The 22,736-nt window shown below is 36.7% G+C and overlaps 1 protein-coding gene and 1 long non-coding RNA gene across 3 annotated transcripts in view; one reads left to right on the top strand and one right to left on the bottom strand.

Moving 5' to 3' along the window:
• Window positions 1-693: 693 nt before the first annotated feature.
• Window positions 694-22,736, bottom strand: part of LOC114291031 (ABC transporter C family member 2) — a 73,929-nt gene continuing 51,886 nt past the window's right edge. For both annotated transcript variants that reach the window (XM_028235019.2, XM_028235020.2), the window contains exons 18-28: window positions 20,709-20,909; window positions 20,365-20,463; window positions 20,094-20,246; window positions 19,293-19,678; window positions 10,453-10,633; window positions 9,927-10,250; window positions 4,583-5,339; window positions 3,404-3,525; window positions 1,684-1,929; window positions 1,090-1,516; window positions 694-944 (exon numbers count right to left, since the gene is read on the bottom strand). In XM_028235019.2, the coding sequence (XP_028090820.2) occupies window positions 847-944; window positions 1,090-1,516; window positions 1,684-1,929; window positions 3,404-3,525; window positions 4,583-5,339; window positions 9,927-10,250; window positions 10,453-10,633; window positions 19,293-19,678; window positions 20,094-20,246; window positions 20,365-20,463; window positions 20,709-20,909 (2,994 nt within the window). In that variant the 3' untranslated portion in view covers window positions 694-846. The remainder of the gene's footprint in view (window positions 945-1,089; window positions 1,517-1,683; window positions 1,930-3,403; window positions 3,526-4,582; window positions 5,340-9,926; window positions 10,251-10,452; window positions 10,634-19,292; window positions 19,679-20,093; window positions 20,247-20,364; window positions 20,464-20,708; window positions 20,910-22,736) is intronic.
• Window positions 16,391-18,514, top strand: LOC145798699 (uncharacterized). The gene is made up of 3 exons (XR_014340123.1): window positions 16,391-16,518; window positions 17,434-17,486; window positions 18,250-18,514. It is a non-coding gene; the product is annotated as an uncharacterized LOC145798699 (long non-coding RNA).

Raw genomic sequence — 22,736 nt, 5'->3', positions numbered from 1 at the left:
AAAAGTTTAAACTGCCAAACCGATTCGCATCCATCCGCTTATCCGCCAATTCGTTCGATCTGCATCCATCAATTCGGCAGACAGATGCGGATTGATTTTTTCCAATCTGCCCGTCCGGCAAATGGATGATGGATTAAAGGTTTTCTAACCGCAACTGAATCCCAAACACCCCTAGTAAAAATGTTGTTTGAATTGTTTTTAATGAGAAAAGCAAGGGTCATGTATTCCTTTCTGATTGACCAATTGCGCAAAGTAGTATATATACATACTAAGCCAAAATCCATACTTAATCCCTAATCTTATATTGTTTTTATATACATGCTGAAACGTTTCGAAGTACTATCTATATATATAGAGAGGGGTCCATGCAAGTTTTACATTCTTAATATGACGAGCTGTTGCAGGCTGGGCATCAACTCTTACAACTTTGATTATTATCACAGCCTTGAAGAAAGCTTGATTGTGCTATGAGGTGACATGATTTGATTTTGTATGACTGAATGGTGATATACTGCAACTCATTTTTTGTTAAGCAAAATTGTGATGAAAACATAGAGTTGCTGAAGAAAAACTACTCGTACCAATGTTAAATTTACCATTTGGGAATGAATACAAGCATAAAGGCAGTGAGTTAGAGTTCAAAAGCAGCACTGCAAATCAGACATCACTGACTACCCAAACTAACGAACCAACTTACTGCAAAACTGGACATTATATTATTCTAAATCAGAAGGTAGAACAGGCAATAGTAGTACAATCTTTGAAAAGGAAGGTGCAAGCAGTTTATAATTAAATATCAAATGTTGCAACTTGGAACGAGCGAGGTACTTCTCTCTCTCTCTCTCTCTACATGTCAACACGGTCCCAGTCAATTGTTCCATCTTCAAATCCATATCCTGATTGGTGAAGCCTGTTTCGACCCAGCCTGCTCATCACTGCAAGACCTAAACATAAATGAAAACAAATTTCAGTCAGGAAGAATCATTAAAAATTTCTTCAGTAAATTCTCAATTTCAATTTTTAATAGCACCAGGAAAATAAATATTATTTCTAGAATGGTTAATGTATCTGACGATATTTAATTTGTACCTTCAACCATTTTGTAGAGAGATGACCACCATCTATCACTAGGAACCTGGTATTGATTAAGGGTCTCTTCAATGACCTTGTCATGCTTCCCTTCCAAAACTCCCTGCAGAGTTATAACTGCATCTTTTGTTTTTGTGAGAATATTGCTCTCATCTGCAATTTCCAACTGTATAAGGTCATTCTGCGACGAAGTGAGGCTGACAGCAAGAGAATACTGGGCAGCTGCAGCCCAACGAGAAGAGGCAAGCCATCTTCTCTGCCCAACTAATTGCCCGCTCTCTTCTCTCTCCACTTTGTTCTCTCCTTCCCCACCGAGTACTAAGCTGCGCAAATATTGAGCATTTGCGGCGCCAGTACTCTGAACCATCTTAGAGAAAGCACTCTCGTCATTTTGCAGCAGCTCCTCAGGGGTTGCACATTCTAAAACCTGGACACAAGGCACAGAAACACAAAAACAACAAATCAACAGAAAGTCACACTAAACCGAAGATCAATAATCAATTTATAAGTCTTTCGATGGATACCGTAATGTGAATCCAAATTGGGTAAACTTCTAACCAAGACAATGTGAGGGAACGATAAAGTAAAACATACCCGACCAGCTTCAAGCAGAATAATTCGGTCACAGTCAATGATGGTATTAAGACGGTGTGCAATAATGAGCATTGTACAAGATTTGATTTCTTCTCGAATTGTCTTCTGAATAAGAGCATCAGTTCTAACATCAACAGAAGCAGTTGCTTCATCAAGAACAAGAATCTTTGATCTGCGAAGCAATGCTCGAGCAAGACTTAACAGCTGCCTCTGTCCAACACTGAAATTTTCCCCTGCCTCTGAGACCTGGACACACCACAATGAGAATTAGTCTAGTAAAAAGTTGAAATTTCTTTGAAGTTTTAAAGCATAAGAGGTTATATAGAAACTAGTCTTGAAAATTAAAGGAAGAAGCTCTTTTCAAAACATTTCAGTGAAAACCATATCGAAGACTATCTCTGTTAATATTGTTAAGAAGGGGTCATTGCCTGCCCCAATCCTAAAAGCTCAAGCTGCCAGGCATGAGAACTCAAATTCGAGTTCAATGGCAAACCACTTTGCGCAAATAATACTGAGGATTTATTGGTAACAGTCTACTTCTCCCAGCACCTGACACTTGCAGGACTAGCATTGAGTATTGCCCCTATATTTGTTTATCAATAACTTCGTTGTGGTATTTTTCCAGTCAAGACTAACCCATGAAAATAGATGCAGAGATGCATAACACAGTGGCAGGTATCAGCAAGATTAAATCATTCTAGATCTGGAGTATTTCATTATAAATATTTGAAGTAGATATAAAAAATGAAAATTACTAGATATTCCAGCACCTAAGGATAGGGTTGAATGTTTATTATCTCTAACACTCTCAATCAAGAAGAACATAGGTCCTAAACAAATGCTTAAATCATTTGACTAATGTTTCTTTTAAACAAAGAATAACAATTATCTTGAGCTTGAAAATAATTTTCTGACAAACCAAACATTGCCTAGTAAACACTTCTCTTCCGCATGCATCCTTATTTCTCATAGATATCTGAATTATAAAAATATCTGTACATAGGATTGAGCACATCAAACCCTATCATCTATTAAAAGAAGGTCATCTTTAGATTTGAAACAAATGCCCAACTCCACCAGACCAAACTTAGCAGAAAGAGTCAAGGATTACCGAAAAAAGGGGGGAGACACAGAAAGAATCAGTCCTGTACAGTAGAATCCATGAGGTCAAATGAGAGAACCACGAGAAAATCCACGGCCTATTCAAGCATAAGTTCTTCCTCTAGAATAATTCAGCTGAACGATTAAAAGAATACACTTCCAGCCGCTGACTCACCATGGAAGAAAGGGAAAAGGGATGGAAAAGGTATCTCTAAGGAAAGGAAGCTGCCTATCCCTTTTTTTGTTTGGTTTAGTAAGGAAAGAAAGAAGTGGTTAAACAAAACATTCCTTTCCTCCTCTTCTCTTCAATCTTTCTTTCCATTCATCCACCCTACCAAACAGTGTAAAAATGACATACTAGTAGAGATCAAAGGACGGACCATATATTGAAACTAATATCATGAAACCACCGCAATTGACAACTGTAACTTTCAATTAAAGAAATCCTCCATAACTTTCAAGGAAAGAATTTCTTCGTTTAGTTAACAACCGAAAGACAATAGAATCTGGATGACATGTCAATTAACATCATTCATGGATGGACAACTGTTGAGAAGAAATTTACCACGCCAAACCAAAAATTATAAAGCTTCAGTGAAGCAAATATATGAGCATATACCTCAGCGTCCAGTCCTAAGGAATTCCTCCTGATGACATCTTTCAGGTGTGCCCTTTCTAAAGCCTCCCAAAGGTCAGCGTCATTGTGTTCGCTGAAAGGATCAAGATTAAATCTCACAGTTCCTGAACAAAATAAAAGCAAAGATCACATATACAATACAGGAATCATCATTTAAACATTTTTGTTAAATCATAATGACTTGAAAAGATTTTATTTTTTATTTTTAAATCACTTGTCAAAGAAACTTAATATTGTTATGGAATAAATAATTTGGCATGGATGCTTTAACCTGAGGAGTAACTAAAGATTAATACAAACTACTAAATAGTTTTATAGGCTTCATTTTATTTGAGGAAGCAAAGATGATAGAAGGTTCTTCACCAATCTCTTAGAATGATGTCAACACAAGGGCTATCAAACCTTTTCTCATCACAATAAATACAAAAGAATCACAGGTGATCTCTAAGGCAAAATACAAACAGATAATGCAAATAGAGGTTAGCAGAATACTACAGTAGGTGTGAAGTAGTTGACATATAAGGTTTTATTATTTTTATATCTATATATATTGTCTTTTCTTCCTTTCGAGTTTTCATGTAAGGTATTATAGTTCACAAACACATTTCTCCAAAATAGGTGGCCCCTTCTTCTCAATCCAAAATTTGACAAAACTGGAGCTAATTCAATTCTAATCCACTCCCATAAAGTTGGAAGGAAAATCCAAGGCACCTGCACCATGACATTTTAAGTAACCAACTGCTGAACTTCGAATATTGCCATCTAACAATTCCTCTTCATGTCACGTTATTTTTTAGCAATTAATATCGACACACACATAAAACATGACATGTATGGTATATTCATGCATGCATAGACATCCGTGGGATCTAGAAACCTCCTCCCTCATGTTCCCAACTAAGTATAACTGTCACTTTGGTTACATTACATAACAACAAAAAATCAATAACAGAATCAAATTTCAATCTTAGCTGATGAGTGCCTGGAGCAATAAAATTACTACAGTTCCCTATTAAGAGTAACAAATATTCAAAAGGATATCAAATACAATGATAGAGAAGATGATACCATATCAAATCAAGCTACACAGAAAAATTTAGATGTTTCACTAGCTACAACTGGTAACTATTCCAATGAACCCACAATTGACGACATTCATACCTGAAAACAGAACAGGTGCTTGTGGTATTATACCAAGAACCTTGCGGAGATCTGTCAATCCAAACTTTGCAATATCATAGCCATCAATCAAGATTCTACCTGTTTCCAGTTCTACAATCCTAAATAAAGCGTTGAGCATGCTAGATTTCCCAGCCCCAGTTCTCCCAACTACTCCCATTTTGTCACTTGGAGTTACTGTGAAGGACAAACCATGCAAGACTGGAGGAAGTTCAGGTCTGTAACGGAGGACAACATCCTCAAATTTAATGGATCCTGAGGAAGGCCATGCAGGAGGGGGACGATTGCTCTCAATAATAGATGGACCCTCAGAAGGCAAATCTATATAGGTGCCAACCCGCTCAACAGCATTTAAACTATTCTCAGCCAGACTTGCAAGTCTCAGCACAGCGGTTAATAAACTTGTAATATTTAAAGCATAACTGAGAAGCAGACCCATGGTAGAAGCAAATGCCTCCTGGTTTTCTGCTCTTCCATTCTGCATGACTGCAAAGGTTGCTGTAAGCCAAATTGTGAGGCCTCCTAATGTTTCCAGACGGATTGCAAGCCAGCGGTTTGCACTTATGTTCACAAGAGTGAATCTGATATTGTTGTCCATGGATTTCCCATTAATGTTGGCCATTCGATCATATGCTTTGTATGCACGAATAGTTGACAGACCATTCAATGCTTCTCCAAATTGTGCATACACTGGAGATCTGGAAATAGAATCTAAACGCTTCACCTCACGCGATGTACTCTACAACAAAAGAAAAAGCTTAAGTGAAAACAAAAGAAGAAATATTTTCAAGGGCTTAGTGATTTGGACTTATAGACATGGTAAACAGATAAGTGTTTCAAAGCATATGAGCCTTCCGTTTGGCATAAGCTAAAATGGGGCTTTTTGGCTAAAATAGCCACAAAAAGACAAAATAGACTTTTTAGCCCAATAAGACAAAATGTCACATCCAAACCATAATTATTTCATTTTTTCTCACAAAAGTCAAAAAAGCCAAAAAGCCTATCCCAAACGAGGTTTTTTAGCCCCAGGCTAAAATGGCGAAAAAGCCAAAAAGCCAACCCACATCCCAAACGAACCCTGAATCACAAATTTTAAGAAACCACATATTGCCATTTGTGACAACTGTGAACTGAATAAGACAAAATCGAACCTTATATTCACACAAACACACGTACACAATAACAAACATGCCCAATCTGTTAAGTTACTAAAATTTCCAAAAGCCTAAACTGTTAGGAAACGTACCCAACAATGTATATCAAGCTATCTAACACCTTTCCTCACTTGCAACCCCGTCTTGCATATGGAGAGAAACAAAGAACCAAACAAAAGGAGAAGCAAACAACCAAACAGAGAGCGAAAAATCAAACGGGGACATACTACCAAATGCTAACAGAGAGACTTGAATCCTGTTGGAATGTGTCCCATATTGCCTGGAGTTGCCCCATTTGTGCTGGTTATAAGGCTCCAGTTTCCCTCTCCTTAATACTTGGGTTTTAAGGAGAAGTGTAGGTTGAGCGTTTCAATTTGGTATCAAAACTTGGTTAGGCCTGTAACTGGTGGGCTATTTGTCCAGCTAGTGTGTGTTGTGGTCCAGGAGGGTGTGTTGGAATGTGTCCCACATCGCTTGGAATTGCCTCATCTATGCTAGTTATAAGGCTCTAGTTTCCCTCTCCTTAATACCTGAGTTTTAAGGAGAAGTGTGGGCTGGGCTTTTCAACTTGGTATCAAAGTTTGGTTGGGCCTGTGACTGGTGGGCTATTTGTTTAGCTAGTGTGTGTTGTGGTGGTTCAGGAGGGTGTGTTGGAATGTGTCCTAAATCGCCTGGAGTTGCCCCATCTGTGCTAGTTATAAGGCTCCAGTTTCCCTCTCCTTAATACCTGGGGCAACTCCAAGCGATGTGGGACACATTCCAACTGTAACGCCCTCAAAATAATAACATTAAACCCATCAAATACGACATGCGTTGACGTATAAACAAATCCACCTTCTATTATTCATTAGCGTCTCATTACATAAGTATTACATGTTAACATCATAACAAAATGCCCTACGGGCTTACAGCTTTCCAAGTTAACACTTGGTTACAACAAAGAGTACTAACTCGATACACATTAAGCCCTTGGCTTGAAGTTATATGTAATACATCAAAAGTAAAACAACAAAACATGTCCGCCTCTAGCCTCCCAGCTATGTCCTTGGAGGTGGCATGCTTCCTGCACCTGAAAATGATATTCCCATATAGGGTGAGCCACAGCCCAGTAGAGATACACTAAACCAACCATGGACAATGACTAAAACATTAGCAATTGATAGTTGGTCAACACTGATACAATCACATAAATTACATATTTATGTCAACGACTTACAAGTCCCATTTACTTTTCATTTTCCCTTTTTCAACAGATAAGCATGTCAGCTCTATCATCATTTCAACAGATATGTATAACAACAATATCCACAGATAAGCATAAAAGCTATATCCACATTCTACAACAGATATGTATAAGAACAATATCCACAGATAAGCGTAAAAGCTATATCCACATTCTACAACAGATATGTATATCAACAATATCCACAGATAAGCATACAAGCTGTATCCACACTTCACAAAGATAAGCATATGAGCTCTATCTTCACTTCTCTAGACAAGCATATGAGCTCTGTCTACGGAGTTCATCCCCTATCTCCTCCCAATACCTATCCGGTTTAGAGGTACATCCCCTATCTTCCCCTAAACCGCGGAGTACATCCCCTATCTCCTCCTCTACACACAACGCATACAAACACAAAGGTTCTATATACAATCACTCAATACATATAATTAATGTATTCTATCAACCGTCAAGTTCCATGACACATTTCATTGATTAGTTTCAGTTTACTTAATCATCAAGCATTGTCTACAACAATCACGACTATCCTCCACCGATAGCCCAAAGCAGTTATTTCTAAACAGAAAATAAACGCACAATGGATATCCGATCAACATTTCATTCCTCATTCTTCTCAATTAATTATCCCAATTAATTAAACAATGTAATTAGGTCAATTCCCATAATTAACATTTCAACCCTTAGGTTCCATTTTCATCAATGATTCAACAATCATTCCATTTTTCTATGCCAAACATGCATCTAGGTTTATTATGAATAAAACCCCGACTTTTGTAAAATTACACAAAAGCCCCAAACTTTTACAAAATTACCCAACCAAGCCCAACATCTCAAAATACCAAAATTTAAAGACAAAACCCATAGAGAGGAGTAGGTTATCCCTACCTCAAATTCGGAGTCCCAAAGGAGAAGACGACAAAACCCAACGTGCTCCAAAACCCGAGATTTTCAGATTAAAATGAAGCCCTCGACGATCAACAACTTTTTTGTAAAGGCCAAAGGTGAGTAAATCACTCCTACTAGATCAAAACCTAGAGAGAAGGTAGAGTCTAGAGTGAGAGGCTCAACAATGGTGATTTTGGAAAAGTAAGAGAGAGAAGAGAAAGTGAAAAAGTGATTTGAAAAGTCACAACTTCGAAACTTAAACCCAGTCTTCCGCTCGAGCGTAAAACACCCCGCTCGAGCGGCCACTCACAGACTTACGCTCGAGCGGCCAACCTCCCGCTCGAGCGCAGAATGCACTCGCTCAGCACTTTTGCAGAACCAGACCTCCGCTCGAGCTCCCAACCCTACGCTCGAGCGTACAACACTGCACAACAAATACTGGAAGGGTGTATTCCCCGCTCGAGCGCCAACATTGCCGCTCGAGCGTACAGGACAAAAATCTGGGCAACTAGTTTTGGTTTCTAAACTCAACCAACCTGAAACAAACCTACCCAACACATCCCATAACTCAAATATGAAGTAAAGAGGATGCAAACAAGATAATAGTCAACTACCAACATCTACAGACACAAGTCTGGATCACTATACAACAAGGGTAAACCCGAGATCGCTATACCAACACACTCTCCTGGACCACAATACACTAGTTGAACAAATAACCTACCAGTCACAGGCCTAACCAAACTCTGATACTAAGTTGAAAAGCCCAGCCCACACTTCTCCTTAAAACCCAAGTACTAAGGAGAGGGAAATTAAAGCCTTATAACTAGCACATATGGGGCAACTCCAGGCGATATGAGACACATTCCTATACACCCTCCTGGATCAGGACATACAATAGCCAGACAAACGCACATCAGTTGAGATGGCACCCGATCGTGATTATGTGTGATTAGTCAAGGCATCTATTCGGTGTGAGATTGATCTGCACCATAGATCACCGATTCAATGGTCAGATCTGATTGGATGCGATCAAGTGACATGACCATTCGATCAGATGCATCAAGGCCTATAAATAGGCTGAGAAATTAGCCATTTCAATCCATCCAAAATCCTAAACGCATTCCTGCAATTCTCTCTCTCCCTCTTGATTTAGAGCTTTCGATCAAGAGTTTCTTAAGCAAGTTTCTGCTTTTCTTACTGGTAATCAAATTCTACAAACTTGATTATTAGTGTCTTGGTTTTATTGATTATATCAAGAGTATTATGATCTACTATCATCAGTGCAAACTTTGGTAGACTTGATCCTTAGATCAGGCTTCATTGTATCCTAGAGGCAAATTTGTTATAACCCCTTGCACACTTATTGGTGGATGCAAATATTGTCTTTAGGAAAGCGACTAAGTAATGCGACTTGAAGCACCAATTTTATGTTCTACATAAACAAGATCATTGCCAAGTCTTAAAGACCCGAAGACCACCAACTGAAGAATTCAAGACTAATTTATCCACCAGTACATATATAAAAATATATATTGAGGAATGGGTTTGTGTTGTCAGCACTAGTAGTGGTTTGAAACTTTGAATATGTCAAATTGGGTGAAGGGGAAGGGATGGAGCAACGGTGAGTAAAGGGAAGGGTAAGTTGGGGCTGATACAATGTAATTAGGTGTATGATAGGATTGAGATGGGTGGTTTAATGGTTGATAAAGGGTGATTGTGATTTGGAGTAGTTAAATTGGAGTTGGGATTGGCATCAATTAAAAAGAGGGAATGAGATGATGCCACATGTACTGCAAATTTTCCTCTTTTAGTGACTTTAAAAGAAGATGGACAGATGGTTTGAAGTGGAATCAGTTTAGCAATTCAAGGTTTATAGCGAAAATTTTAAGAAGTTAGGGTTTAATTTGTTACAAGGGTCGAACCCTAGAGATTACTTATTTATTTTCCTGTTTGTTGATGCGTGCATGAGGTCAAAACTGGTTATGTTCTCAGAAAAGTATAAAAACACAAAAAAAATAAAATAATAACTTTTGCATACCTGATAGTATAGATAGGCTGCATAAAACAAAAGTAGAAGTGGCAGTATCGCCCATAAGGACATTGTACTCACAATTCCTATCAACACAAATGTTGACAAGAGCTGTGATACTTGCCGCAGAAACAGATTCACAAACATTGCAACATTCCGATCTATGTCACCAAGATCCTTAGAAAATCTGTTGATAATCCGTCCAAGGGGATTTGTGTGAAAGAAGACCATTGGAGCTCGTAGTATAGCATTAAGCATTGCATCATGCAACCTTTTTGCTGCATAAAGGCTTGTGATGATCAACCAAAATGAATTTGCCAAAGTCACCATAACCTGAATCCAAAAAATGTATAATCAGCTATGACATTATGTTTTCTTTGCAGCACTAAAATTTTAAATCAAGGCACCAAAGTTACACAAGAAACAGTAGCATTAGAGTTGATGCCACACAGTCATAGGATAGGTCAATTGAAATTTAATGACAATTAAATTGAAATCTAAATGACACAAATTAACATCCGATTGAAAGACATACTTGACCCAATGATAGAAGTGCATAAACCAGATTGTAGAAACCAGGCCCGTAGCGCTTTGAACTGCTTTGATCTGTCCACTTACTTAACCATGTGCTACTGGTAATTCGTAGAACTTCTGTTAGGAAATAGCATGTGAAGAGTATCATAACTACCCATAGGCCTCCCAATGCATCCTTATACCTGCAAAAAAGAATATTGAGATTGACAAAATCAATAGACAATTTCATCACACAGTCAATTGAATCGGACATCTCACAACATTTGATTTTTGCATCAACAAATTTAACCACTAGTATTACTAATGTATTAAACATCATTTTGACACCCATCACTGCATCATGAAACTAAAAGATTACGGTATTTTTTACTAGTTTCTGATGCAGCAGATGTAGATAAGTTATTCAGGCACTGCACATCCTAGGAAGACCAAGTTAAAAGGTCACTTTAATACAATCAGTCCATAGTCCTCTCATTGGGACTTTGTGTCTGTTACTTCCATCAGAAATTTAGTTTTTCTATGCAGAACCTATACTTAGTGGGTCAGCTGCTTAACTCTTAATTAGGGATATTTTAGCCTCAGCATTTTTTTTTAAAAAGGTAATGTAATTTTAATTTGGGACATAGTTGGACAGAATAAAATTGCTTAGATTCGATAAATAGAGCTGAGATTGCTATTTTGTTGGGGCTACGCTAGTATCATGCAAAGGTGGTTCCAGAATAACAAGTTATGAGTCATAGTGAGGGAATCTAGAAAGGACTCCATGCCGATGCATTAAGAAATTAATGCAATAGATTTTGAATTTATTAATTGGTCAAATGAAAAACACAAAGAAAATGTTGGAATGACATTTAATTGCATAATTACCAAAGCAAAAATAATAAATAAATAAATAATCAGTACCAATAAATGCAGACTAGTTATGTTCTTGAAGCAAACCAAGTACAATCACTGTAACTGCTTGATCCATCAGTTGCACATGGACATTTTGGAATGGTCAGGAGTACAGGAGAAGGTGAAATGGTACCACCATCATAAAGTTAGACAAAGGAATTGTATGAACAAAGTCATTATATGAAGGCATATCCTCTAATAAATTCCTATTATGTCAGCAACTAAACAAAAACCTAAAAGCTATTATTATTTTTGGGCAAGTAAAAATTTCATCAGAACTGACAAAAACTAACGTGCATCAAGTACACAAGGGGCTGTACAACAACTCAACTGTTAGGATTCTTATCCTATGACTTGGTTGTTTTTGACAAAATTCCTCGCAAAACACACTTCTTTTTATCTTAATGGTTATTGATTTTGTTTTATCCATCTTGAAATATTTGATAAAGTCATAGATTCTTAAATCATGTGATTGATTTTCTATATCTATCTTGGATTAATCAGATTTTGTCTTTGTTTACAAAGTGGACAATTGGTTGGTCAAACATGTGCACAAGCATGTGCAATGTTATGATTGCAAGCATGGGCAAAGACTGCTGTTTGTCTCGTAAAAGAATGAAGAAAATCATTCCTTAGCACGTGGAGAGAAGAAAGAAGCCTGTAAAAGTCTGAAAAAGCAGCTTGGCTGTCTGCATCATCACACCAGCGAACATGTAATCGCCCCCGTGATTAAGAGGAATGGCAGCCACGATCAGGCCACGACCAAGCCGCGAGCAAAACATGCTCCCAGTACTTGTCTGTAAGTTTAGAGAAGAGAAAGAGATAGGGAATGAGAGATAACTCATCCCCTTTGATATTAAAAGTAAAGCGTAATTACAGGAGTGCCATTAGGAATGAATTATGGGCCAGCCCATTACCGCAAAGAAAAACAAATAAGAATAAAATATATGAAATATTGTTTCCTATTCTAGCACTCCCCCTCAAGCTGGTGAGAAGATATCTTTCATGCACAGCTTGTTGAGAATGTCATGAAATGGTTTTCTCCCTATTCCTTTGGTGAGAACATCTGCTAGTTGGTCCACAGACTTCACAAATGGAGTACATATGGTTCCACTGGTAAGCTTTTCTTTGATGAAGTGTCTATCAATCTCCACATACTTGGTTCTGCCATGCTGAACTAGATTATGAGCTATGTTGATCGCCGCCTTGTTGTCACAATACCACCTTATGGAATCAATCTGATGAATCCCCAAGTCTCTCAATAACAGCTTAATCCATAACAACTCACATACACCCTGAGTCATAGCCCTAAATTCTGCCTCTGCACTGGATCTTGCCGCCAACAAATGTGCAATACCCAGAAGTTGATCGTCTATCAGTGACTGATCGAGCCCAATCCGCATCAATAAATGCCTCCACACCAAGATGACCATGTTCTGAGAAATAGAGACCTTTTCCAGGAGAAGATTTTAAGTATCTCAAAATTCTCATAACTGCCTCTAAATGTGCAGCTCTAGGAGCATGCATAAACTGGCTAACCATATTTACCACAATGGCAATGTCTAGACGTGAGTGAGATAAGTATATGAGCTTACCCACTAGCCTCTGGTATCTACCCCTGTCCACTGGCTCTCCCCCTTGATCCTCACTCAGTTTTTGGCCCGGCTCTAGAGGTGTATCACATAGCCTACCTCCAAGCATCCCAGTCTCCTTTAGTAAGTCAAGTACATACTTCCTTTGACATATGAAGATGCCATCCTTGGACCTAGCTACTTCAATGCCCAAAAAGTACTTCAAATTGCCCAAGTCCTTGATTTCGAACTCCTTGGCTAGGTACTCCTTTAACCGAAGGATCTCTTCAACATCATCCCTTGTTAGAATAATATCATCAACATAAACAATGAAGGCTGTAGTCTTACCATGTGAGGAGTGTTTCACAAATAAAGTATGACTAGCTTGACTTTGCTTGAACCTATATCTCAGCATAACTTGAGCAAATCTTTCAAACCAAGGCTGCTATTCGGTGTGAGAATGATCTGCACCATAGATCGTCGATCCAACGGTCAAATCTGATCAAATGCGATCAAGGGACATGACTATTCAATTAGATGCATCAAGGCCTATAAATAGGCTGCGAAATCAGCCATTTCAATCATCCAAAAAATTCATAAAGCATTCCTGCAATTCTCTCTTTCTCTTTCTCCCTCTTGATTTAGAGTTTTCGATTAACAGTTTCTTAAGTAAGTTTCTTCTTTTCTTACTGGTAATCAAATTCTACAGACTTGATTATCAGTGTCTTGGTTTTCATGATTATATCAAGAGTATTCTGATCTACTGTCGTCATTGCAGACACCGATAGACTTGATCTTTAAATCAGGCTTCATTGTATCTTAGAGGCGAATTTGTTGTAAACCCTTGCACACCTTTTGGTGGGTGCAAATATGCTAAGTAACGCGTCTTGAAGCACCAAATTTCTGTTCTTCAAAGATATGTTCATCGCCATGTTTTGAAGACCCGAAGACCACCAACTGAAGAATTCAAGACAAATTGTTCCAACATGACACACATAGCACCTTCTTACAATTGTCCGTGCTTAGCTAATTGTTTATGTGAGAACCCGAATATAAAAATTAAGTAAATAATTAAATAATAATATTACAATCTCAAATATTTTGGTGGTGAATTCTAAGGTACAAATTAAATATTATTGGAGGATCTTTTAATTAATTTTTAAACCTAAAATAAATTTATGGTGAAAGTCTTTAATTTAGAGGCAAGGTTTATTATAAAAATAAAAATAAAAATAAAAATAGAGAAGAGGGTGTGACTTGAACTCTAGACCACAAAATTAATAAATAAGGTTCTTACCATTTGAGTTGCATATAACTTATACATATATTTTGTATATTTATCTATTTATTTGACCTACACATGCTTTAGGTGTATCCAACCACTAGTATAAATAAAATAAACACACCCTAATTCTTATGATATTGTTTTCCCACAACTTTTCTGAGCAGTCGTGAGAGGTAAAGGGAGGGAGAGAGACGTCTAGGTCATTGGGTGAAAATTTTGTTGAGTTTTGAGGTGGCCATTGGCAAGGTAAATCCCTTATTATTTTTATTCCTTCACTATCTTTTTCTTCTTCTTGTGAGTTGCTAAGTAGTTCATGGATCAAATCGGTGAAGTAGGTACATGTGTTGGGCATGGCTATGAAATATTTGGCAGATTGGGATAGTGTTTTATGTATAAAGAATGGTGTAATTCTTAGTCCAAAAATTCTGCACAGAATCACAAACTTTAAAAATCAAGAAAACATGTCAAACGGATGAATTTTAATCTGAAATTTTTACAGTAGATTAATTACATATTGAATTGCATATCTGAATTTTTTCATAATTTTTGGGAGTCAATCCATATAAACTGATGTGTTTAAATCTGTCTAGAAAACTGGTTTTTAACAGTAAATTCGGGAGTGTTGTTTTCTTTGGGTATAAATTCAAAAATTATCAAATCAGCGTCATTAGAACCGGTTACGAGTCTAGTTTCTTGAATTTTTAACCTTGCGTTGATTGCTCGTGTATACTAAGAGAACCGTCAATTTCTTTAAAGTACTGCAGAAAACAACCTGTTTAGATATAATAAATTGTAGATAATTATTTTGATAAGCAAATCAAGTGAAACCAATTGGGTTTGAAACTTAGGATATATTGGTTGATATCTGGAGATTTTTGGAATTTTTCGAATAGCGTGGAGTGGGTTTTGTAATCTTCAAAGTTAGCGAATAGATTGGAAAAACTTGTTTAAAACTCTGTTTTATCTTAAAGTTATTTTTAGTTAAGTTTCAATCGGAACCTATGTCTTGGGTGATTTTAGACCTTGAAGAACATGAACTTAGGTAATATTTAAGAGTACCGGTGAGTTGGGTTACTTAGTTCTTATTCTTTAATATTTTTAAATTAGTAGTGACGTATAGTTTTCATACTTGGTTCAGGGCACTAGTTGGACTTTTATACTCTATTCGAGAATTATATTATTTCGGTTTCAGGTGAGTAGTTTCATGCTACATATTTTTATAAATGTTCCCCTACCCTGAATTGTTGAAAAATTAAATTGTTGTTTTATGACTAAACTGTTTTGATAAAATATTATATTATCAATGGAATCAAATTATTTCTAAAACATGTGTGAACTTGACATACTGTAAACTATTTGTTTTTGTATCATGTTTATAATGATGAACTACCATGTTTTGCGAAACTGATGTGTATTGATTATTGGGACCATATGTGTATTTAGTCCAGAGAAATTATTCCACTGTGTGTGGTGACTCTGGCCACTAGGGAACCGATCCAGGTTAGGCCGTGATGACTCTAGTGCGCAACGATTGTAAGGAAAAGACCTTAAAAAAAAAACTAGGTGACCTTCAATCGGATCGTCTTTGAGAAAAAGCCCAGGTGCCACCCTGAGGATGACTCTTAGTTCGATTTTGGATCCAACGGGGCTTATAGCCTTGAGAACTGTGTGGCATATTATTTGTTTTTCTTGGTACCTAGAAAATTATTGGTGTTCATGTTATAATTTGTTTTAAGTGAAAAATGTCATTTATCATGTTCTTGCGAGACATGAGTATTTTAAGTGTTGGACTGTGGAACCTTCTTTTTGAAATAGATTGTGAGAACCCGAATATAAAAATTAAGTAAATAATTAAATAATAATTTTACAAATCTCAAATATTTTATTATGAATCTTTAAGTGCAAATTAAGTATTATTGGAGGATCTTTTAATTAATTTTAAACCTAAAATAAATTTATGGTGAAAGTCATTGATTGAGAAGCAAGATTTATTATTAAAAAAAAAAAAATAGGGAAGAGGGTGTGACTTGAACTCTAGACCACAAAATTAATAAGTTAGACTCTTACCATTTGAATTGCATGTAACTTATATATGTATTTTGTATATTTATCTATCTATTTAACCTAAGTGTGCCCACAACTAGTATAAAATAAAATAAACACAAACCCTAACTCTTGTTATAATTGTTTTCCACAACACTAGCAGCCCTAGCAGCCGTGGGTTTATGAAGAAAAGAGAGGGGTTTTTCAATCATCAAGATTATTGTTGTAGCCAAGAAGGAGAGCTTTGGGTGTGTTGTGCTGTGTGGCTTCCTAGGTTTTCTTCTCTTCTTTCTTTGTTCTTTATCCTAATAATATTGTTATTTAATTCATTGATGGAGAGATTGTAGGTGTATGTATTTTGTGTATATATATATGCTGTTAAGAAATCTAAGGAGTTAAATTCATGTATAAAGAATCGGTGTGAATCTTAGTCCAAAAATTCTGCACATAATCGCTAACTTTAAAAATCAAGAAACCATATCAAACGGATGAATTTTAATCTGAAATTTTTACAGTAGATCAATTACATATTGAATTGCATATCTGAATTTTTTCATAATTTTTGGGAGTCAAAATCCATATAAATTGAGGTATTCAAATCTGTCCAGGAAACCAGTCCGAAACAGTAAATTCGGGATTGTTGTTCTCTTTGGGTATAAATCCAAAAATTATCAAATTAGTGTCATTAGAACCGGTTATGAGTCTAGTTTCGTACGTTTTTGGCCTTGCATTGATTGCTCGTGTATATTAAGAGAACCGTCAATTTCTTTAAAGTGCTGCAGAAAACAACCTGTTTGGATATAATAAATTGTAGATAATTATTTTGATAAGCAAATCAAGTGAAACCATTTGGGTTTGAAACTTAGGATATATTAGATCATATCTGGAGGTTATTGGAATTTTTCGAATAGCGTGGAGTGGATTTTGTAATTTTCAAAGTTAGCGAATAGATTGGGAAAATTTGTTTAAAACACTGTTTCATCTTAAAGTTATTTTTAGTTAAGTTTCGGTCGGAATCTATGTCTTGGGTGATTTTAGACCTTGAAGAATATGAACTTAGGTAATATTTAAGAGTAACGGTGAGTTGGATTGAGCCGTGTTAGTGCGTTTTAGTTTGAGATTACTTAGTTCCTATTTTTTTTAGTATTTTTAAATTAGTTGTGACGCGCAGTTTTTATACTTGGTTCAGGCCACTAGTTGGACTTTTACACTCTATTCGAGGATTATATTATTGCGTTTCAGGTGAGTAGTTTCATGCTACATATTTTTATAAATGTTCCCCTACCCTGAACTGTTGGAAAATTAAATTGTTGTTTCAAGACTAAACTGTTTTGATAAATTATTATATTATCAATTGAATCAAATTATTTCTGAAACATGTGTGAACTTGGCATACTGTAAACTATTTGTTTTGGTCTCATGTTTATAATGATGAACCACCATGTTTTGCGAAACTGATGTGTATTGATTATTGGGACCATGTGTGTATTTAGTCCAGGGAAATTATTCCACTGTGTGTGGTGACTTTGGCCACTAGGGAACAGATCCGGGTTGGGCCGTGATGACTCTAGTGCTCAACGATTGTAAGGAACAGACCTTTAAAAACAACTAGGTGACCTTCAATCGGATCGTCTTTGAGAAAAGGCCCAGGTGCCACCCTGAGGATGACTCTTAGTTCGGTATTGGATCCAACGGGGCTTGTAGCCTGAGAAATGTGTGGCAGATTATTTGTTTTTATTGGTACCCAGAAAAGTATTGGTGTTCATGTTATAATCTGTTTTAAGTGAAAAATGTCGTTTATCATGTTCTTGCGAGACATGAGTATTTTAAGTGTTGAATTGTGGAACCTTCTTTTGAAACAGATTGTATTTACCAAACTGTATGCCAATCTAGTTTCTGTGATATATATCTTATTTTGGAATTGAACCCTGTTTTCAAAACTGTATTTACTATCCATGTTGCTACTCACTGAGCTATCAGCTGACTTAGTTTTTATCACTTCCAGGTGTTAGAAGGACTTAGAGTGGACTCATGGCGTAGCGGGGACTCAATTGCATGGACCTCTAGGGCATTCCTTTAGTTTAGAGTGTTATGTCAAGTTTGTGCATATTTATATTTATTTTTATCGAAGTTCATTTAGGATTATTTTTGATATGTGGGTTGTTATTATCCCATAAGTTTGGATGGTTTTTGATTACGGTTGATTTTGCCGTTTATAATTGTGACATGTCTGGATTGAGTTTTGGTTATTTATTATTGGACTATTGTTCAGTTGTTCAATGTGATTGGATTCGTGTTTAGGCTTACGTGTGCCTTGGGCTAAGTCCCTGTGGGCCACGGCCGGTCATGCCCGGATTTGGGGTGTGACATAGATTGTATTTACCAAACTGTATGCCAATCTAGTTTCTGTGATATATATTTTATTTTGAAATTGAGCCATGTTTTCAAAACTGTATTTACTATTCATGTTGCTACTCACTGAGCTATCAGCTGACTTAGTTTTTATCATTTCCAGGTTTTAGAAGGACTTAGGGTGGACTCATGGCGTAGCTGAGACTCGATTGCATGGACCTCTAGGACATACATTTATTTTGTTTTAGATTGTTATGTCAAGTTTGTACATACTTCTTTTTATTTTTATTGAGGTTTATTTAGGATTATTTTGATATGTGCGCTGTTTATATCCCATAAGTTTGGATGGTATTGATTACGGTTGGTTTTGCCGTTTATACTTGTGGCATGTCACTGGATTAAGTTTGGTTATTTATTACTGGACTTTTGTATAGTTGCTCAATGTGATTATGGATTAGTGGTTAGGCTTACGTGTGCGTTAGGCTGAGTCCCTGTGGGCCACGACCAGTCATACCCGGATTTGGGGTGTGGCAGTTTAGACTTTAGAACAAGCCGGGGCATGTTGGTAATTCAAAAGAAATTATTTGTATATAAATATTTTTTTTCTGTAGGCATCAGTGTAAATTATAGCAGATGAAGAGAAGATAAACAAGAGAGTGCATTTTGGTGCACATGACAAGTTGCTCACTGTCTTACCTCTTCAAAACTTTTCGGCTGACAACACCCATTTCCCTCTCTTCCTGCTTAATAAGAATAGATTTTCCTTCTTTTTTCTTATCTGTTTGGGCTGCATCTTTAGGCAACTCATTGGTCAGTCCATCAGCAACAGGCTTTGAGGTTTCATGACTGGCATTTTCATCATCTTCCTTTTCTTCCACATATTCTTCCATTTTTCCTGCATTTTCCATCAGTTTTTGGAAGAGCACACCATTACTTGACAGGTACTCAAAGGTTCCTTCCTCTTTCACCATACCTTCATGGACCAGAATAATTCTATCAACTTGTGAAAGAAAATGAAGCTGGTTTGTGACTAGAACTCTTGTTTTCCCTCTTAATTCTTCCTTAATGCATTTTTCAAAAACCTGCAGGTGCAAATGACACTGGTCAATAACAAAGGAAAGTGAAGAAAAAGGAAAAAGAAGTTATGCTACATCCATACAACAACTCCGTTCATGCAGCAAAAATTTCATAATTTCAGTTTACAAAGAAACAGTTAACATCAGTCATACAGTAGCTCTCTACAAGGGTTTTTACTTAATCTCTCACTAGAGACATTTCCACACACACACATATATATTATAAAAATCATCTATAAGATGCATTTGTGTTAAAATAGAAACTGAATAACTTGACTAAAAAATGATAGCCCACAGGTCAAGGAATAATGTGGCTGTAAATATAACAGCATATTACAAAATTAAGACTCAACAAGTAGAAACTAAATGCAACAATGATAATGAGTGACTATAATATTATTAATTAAAACGAAGTAATTACCTGCCGACCAACATGAGCGTCCAGAGCACTTAAAGGATCATCAAATATGTAAACATCTGAATTAGAATATACAGCTCTTGCCATTGATACTCTTTGCTTTTGACCACCGCTAATATTAACCCCTCTTTCACCAATTTCAGTAAGATCACCTCCCTAGTAAATAAGACATGAGAGACACACAAAACATTAGGTTACAAGCAACTCATCAATAATAATATAAGACTACTGCACATTCATGAGAGAAGTAATATTACTCTGAACTTGTACTCACAGGCAGCAATTCAAGGTCATGCTGTAATGCAGTAACATCTATTGCCTTCTCATATCTTGCAGACTCAAAGACAGACCCAAACAATATGTTCTCACGTACCTGAAAAGTGAAATTGAATGTCACAAACTTATAAGATATAAAGCCCTTAACACCAAGTGGACAACGTACTCCAAATTGACCTAATTGTTTCAAAAATAGAGATCATTTTCCACTTGAACCATGTAGGTTACATATTTATAACTTATATTGGCTGTGATCAATCACAGAACGCAGGAAGTATTAAAATGGCAGATATTTTGCTTAGACACTTAGATCAGTATAAAACAAGCATGCTTTTCACTTACAGTTGAATTGAAAATCCATGAAACTTGTGGGACATAAGCCACTGTTCCTCTGATAACAACACTTGCATCTGCTACTGGAGGAAGCTCTCCAAGCATTGCCGATACGAGTGATGTCTTTCCTTCTCCAGTACTTCCGACAACAGCTACCAAGCTACCCATTGCTATATCCAAATTAATATTTGACAATGTGGGCTTCTCTGCCTGAATTCAAAGTAAAATAAAAAAATTAATACGCAGAAGGTAACCATTGTGTAGCATTTCAACAAAATTATATATATATATATTTTGTAATAAGTAAAATTTCATTAAATATCATTCTTCTAGAAGACCAAATTGAATCCCATCTAAGTATCTACAGGGACATACAACTCTTCCAAAAAAATCAACAAAATTGTGCAACAAGAATAGAAAATTCTCCATAAACCACAAAAAAATAATAAATAATAATAAATGAAACAAACAGGGGGACAACCAAAGTGCCTTTCAAACAAAATAGACTTCTCACAATTATCAAAACATCTCTGATTCCTTTCACTGCATAAGCAGCCCATGAGGCAAAGAGAAGTCACCTTCCATGCCCTTCGATATCTACCTCTCGGACAACCACCACTCCAGGACACAAACAAATATTGGACTGAGCAAGGCATCACCCATTCCACTCCAAAAATCGAGAACGCAGAGCTCCACACCTCCCTAGCTACTAAACAGTGAAGGATGAGATTATTAACACTCCCCTCACCTTTAATTTGGCGCCAATATAAGTTCCCCCACACAAATGTACTCATACATCCAAATTATCCATCATCAAGATGGCTCCCTTGAAAGGAGCCTTAGGTCTCCAAATCCTCTTCCAATTGAAATCCATAACTCATCCTCCAATCGAGGAATCATAGAAGAAAAAGACCCACAAAAAGCCATTCAAGGTCCCTTTCCAAACCAATTCGTCCTCCACGCCAATTCTCACTTGAGAGTCTCGAAGAATACGAAAGAATGTGTAGGTTTTAAGGTATTAGAGGTGGTTTGTTGTTGACCTCTAGGAAGATGGTAGGCACTTCAATAGCCAAAGATTGCCAGAGACGGCGGAGTAGAACACCAAGGTAGCATTAGAGCTATAGAGAGGGTGGGCCTTTCATCCTTTACTATGTGTTTGTTTAATAGGAGAAAGCACTTACTAATCCCAAGTGGAAAGATGCTATGGCAGAGTGGATAAAAGCTCTGAGCAAGGATGACACTTTAATGTTAGTCTCTCATCCAACTGAGAATTACCTTGGGCTGCAAATTGGTGTTCACTATCAAGCAAAGAGCAAATAGAATAGTTGAGAAACACAGCGTAAGGCTAGTTGCAAAGGTATCAAAAGACTTTTGCTCCTATGATAAGATCACTTTTCTTATTGTGTTTGCAGATGACATAGTTGACAAGTAATGATATGAAGTGCCTCAGTTCAAAATACTTCTAGCCAAGGAGTTTGGGATCAAAGATCATTGCAATACTCTCTTAGGATTGAAATTTCTAGATTAGATAAGAGCATTATTATCTGTCACATAAAGTACATCTAAACTTTTTTGAAGAAATAGGCATGTTAGGTTATAGACCAACGGATACTCCTATTGAGGCCAATCATTAATACTTGATTGGATATTGCATATGCAGTATGGGTTGCATACCTCTCTCTAGTAGTAGTGTGTGTTGGTGATCTAGTGGATAAGGGAAAGTGCCAAATACTTGTAGCGAGACTAATATCTCTCTCTCACTCACTCTTGATCGGATATTGCATATGCAATATGGGTTGTTTGTCAGTTTATCCATAATTCTCATACAGTGTGTTTATATTTTCATTCGATTACCTTAAATTCACTTTAGGTAAACGAATCTTGTTCTCCAACCATGATCGTTTGAGGCTAGAGGCTTTTGCTAATGTAGATTAGCTAGGCACATTTGATGATAGGAGGCCTACCTCTGCCTATTGTACATTTGAAGGTGGGAATTTGGTACTTGGCGAAATAAGAATCAGCCAGTGGTGGCCAGAT

The sequence above is a fragment of the Camellia sinensis genome, chromosome 9 (genome assembly GCF_055761805.1).
Source record: "Camellia sinensis isolate YWXY chromosome 9, ASM5576180v1, whole genome shotgun sequence".
NCBI classification, from domain to species: Eukaryota; Viridiplantae; Streptophyta; class Magnoliopsida; order Ericales; family Theaceae; genus Camellia; species Camellia sinensis.
Note: the sequence above shows the minus strand (reverse complement) of the source record. Positions and strands in the feature narration are given on the sequence as shown.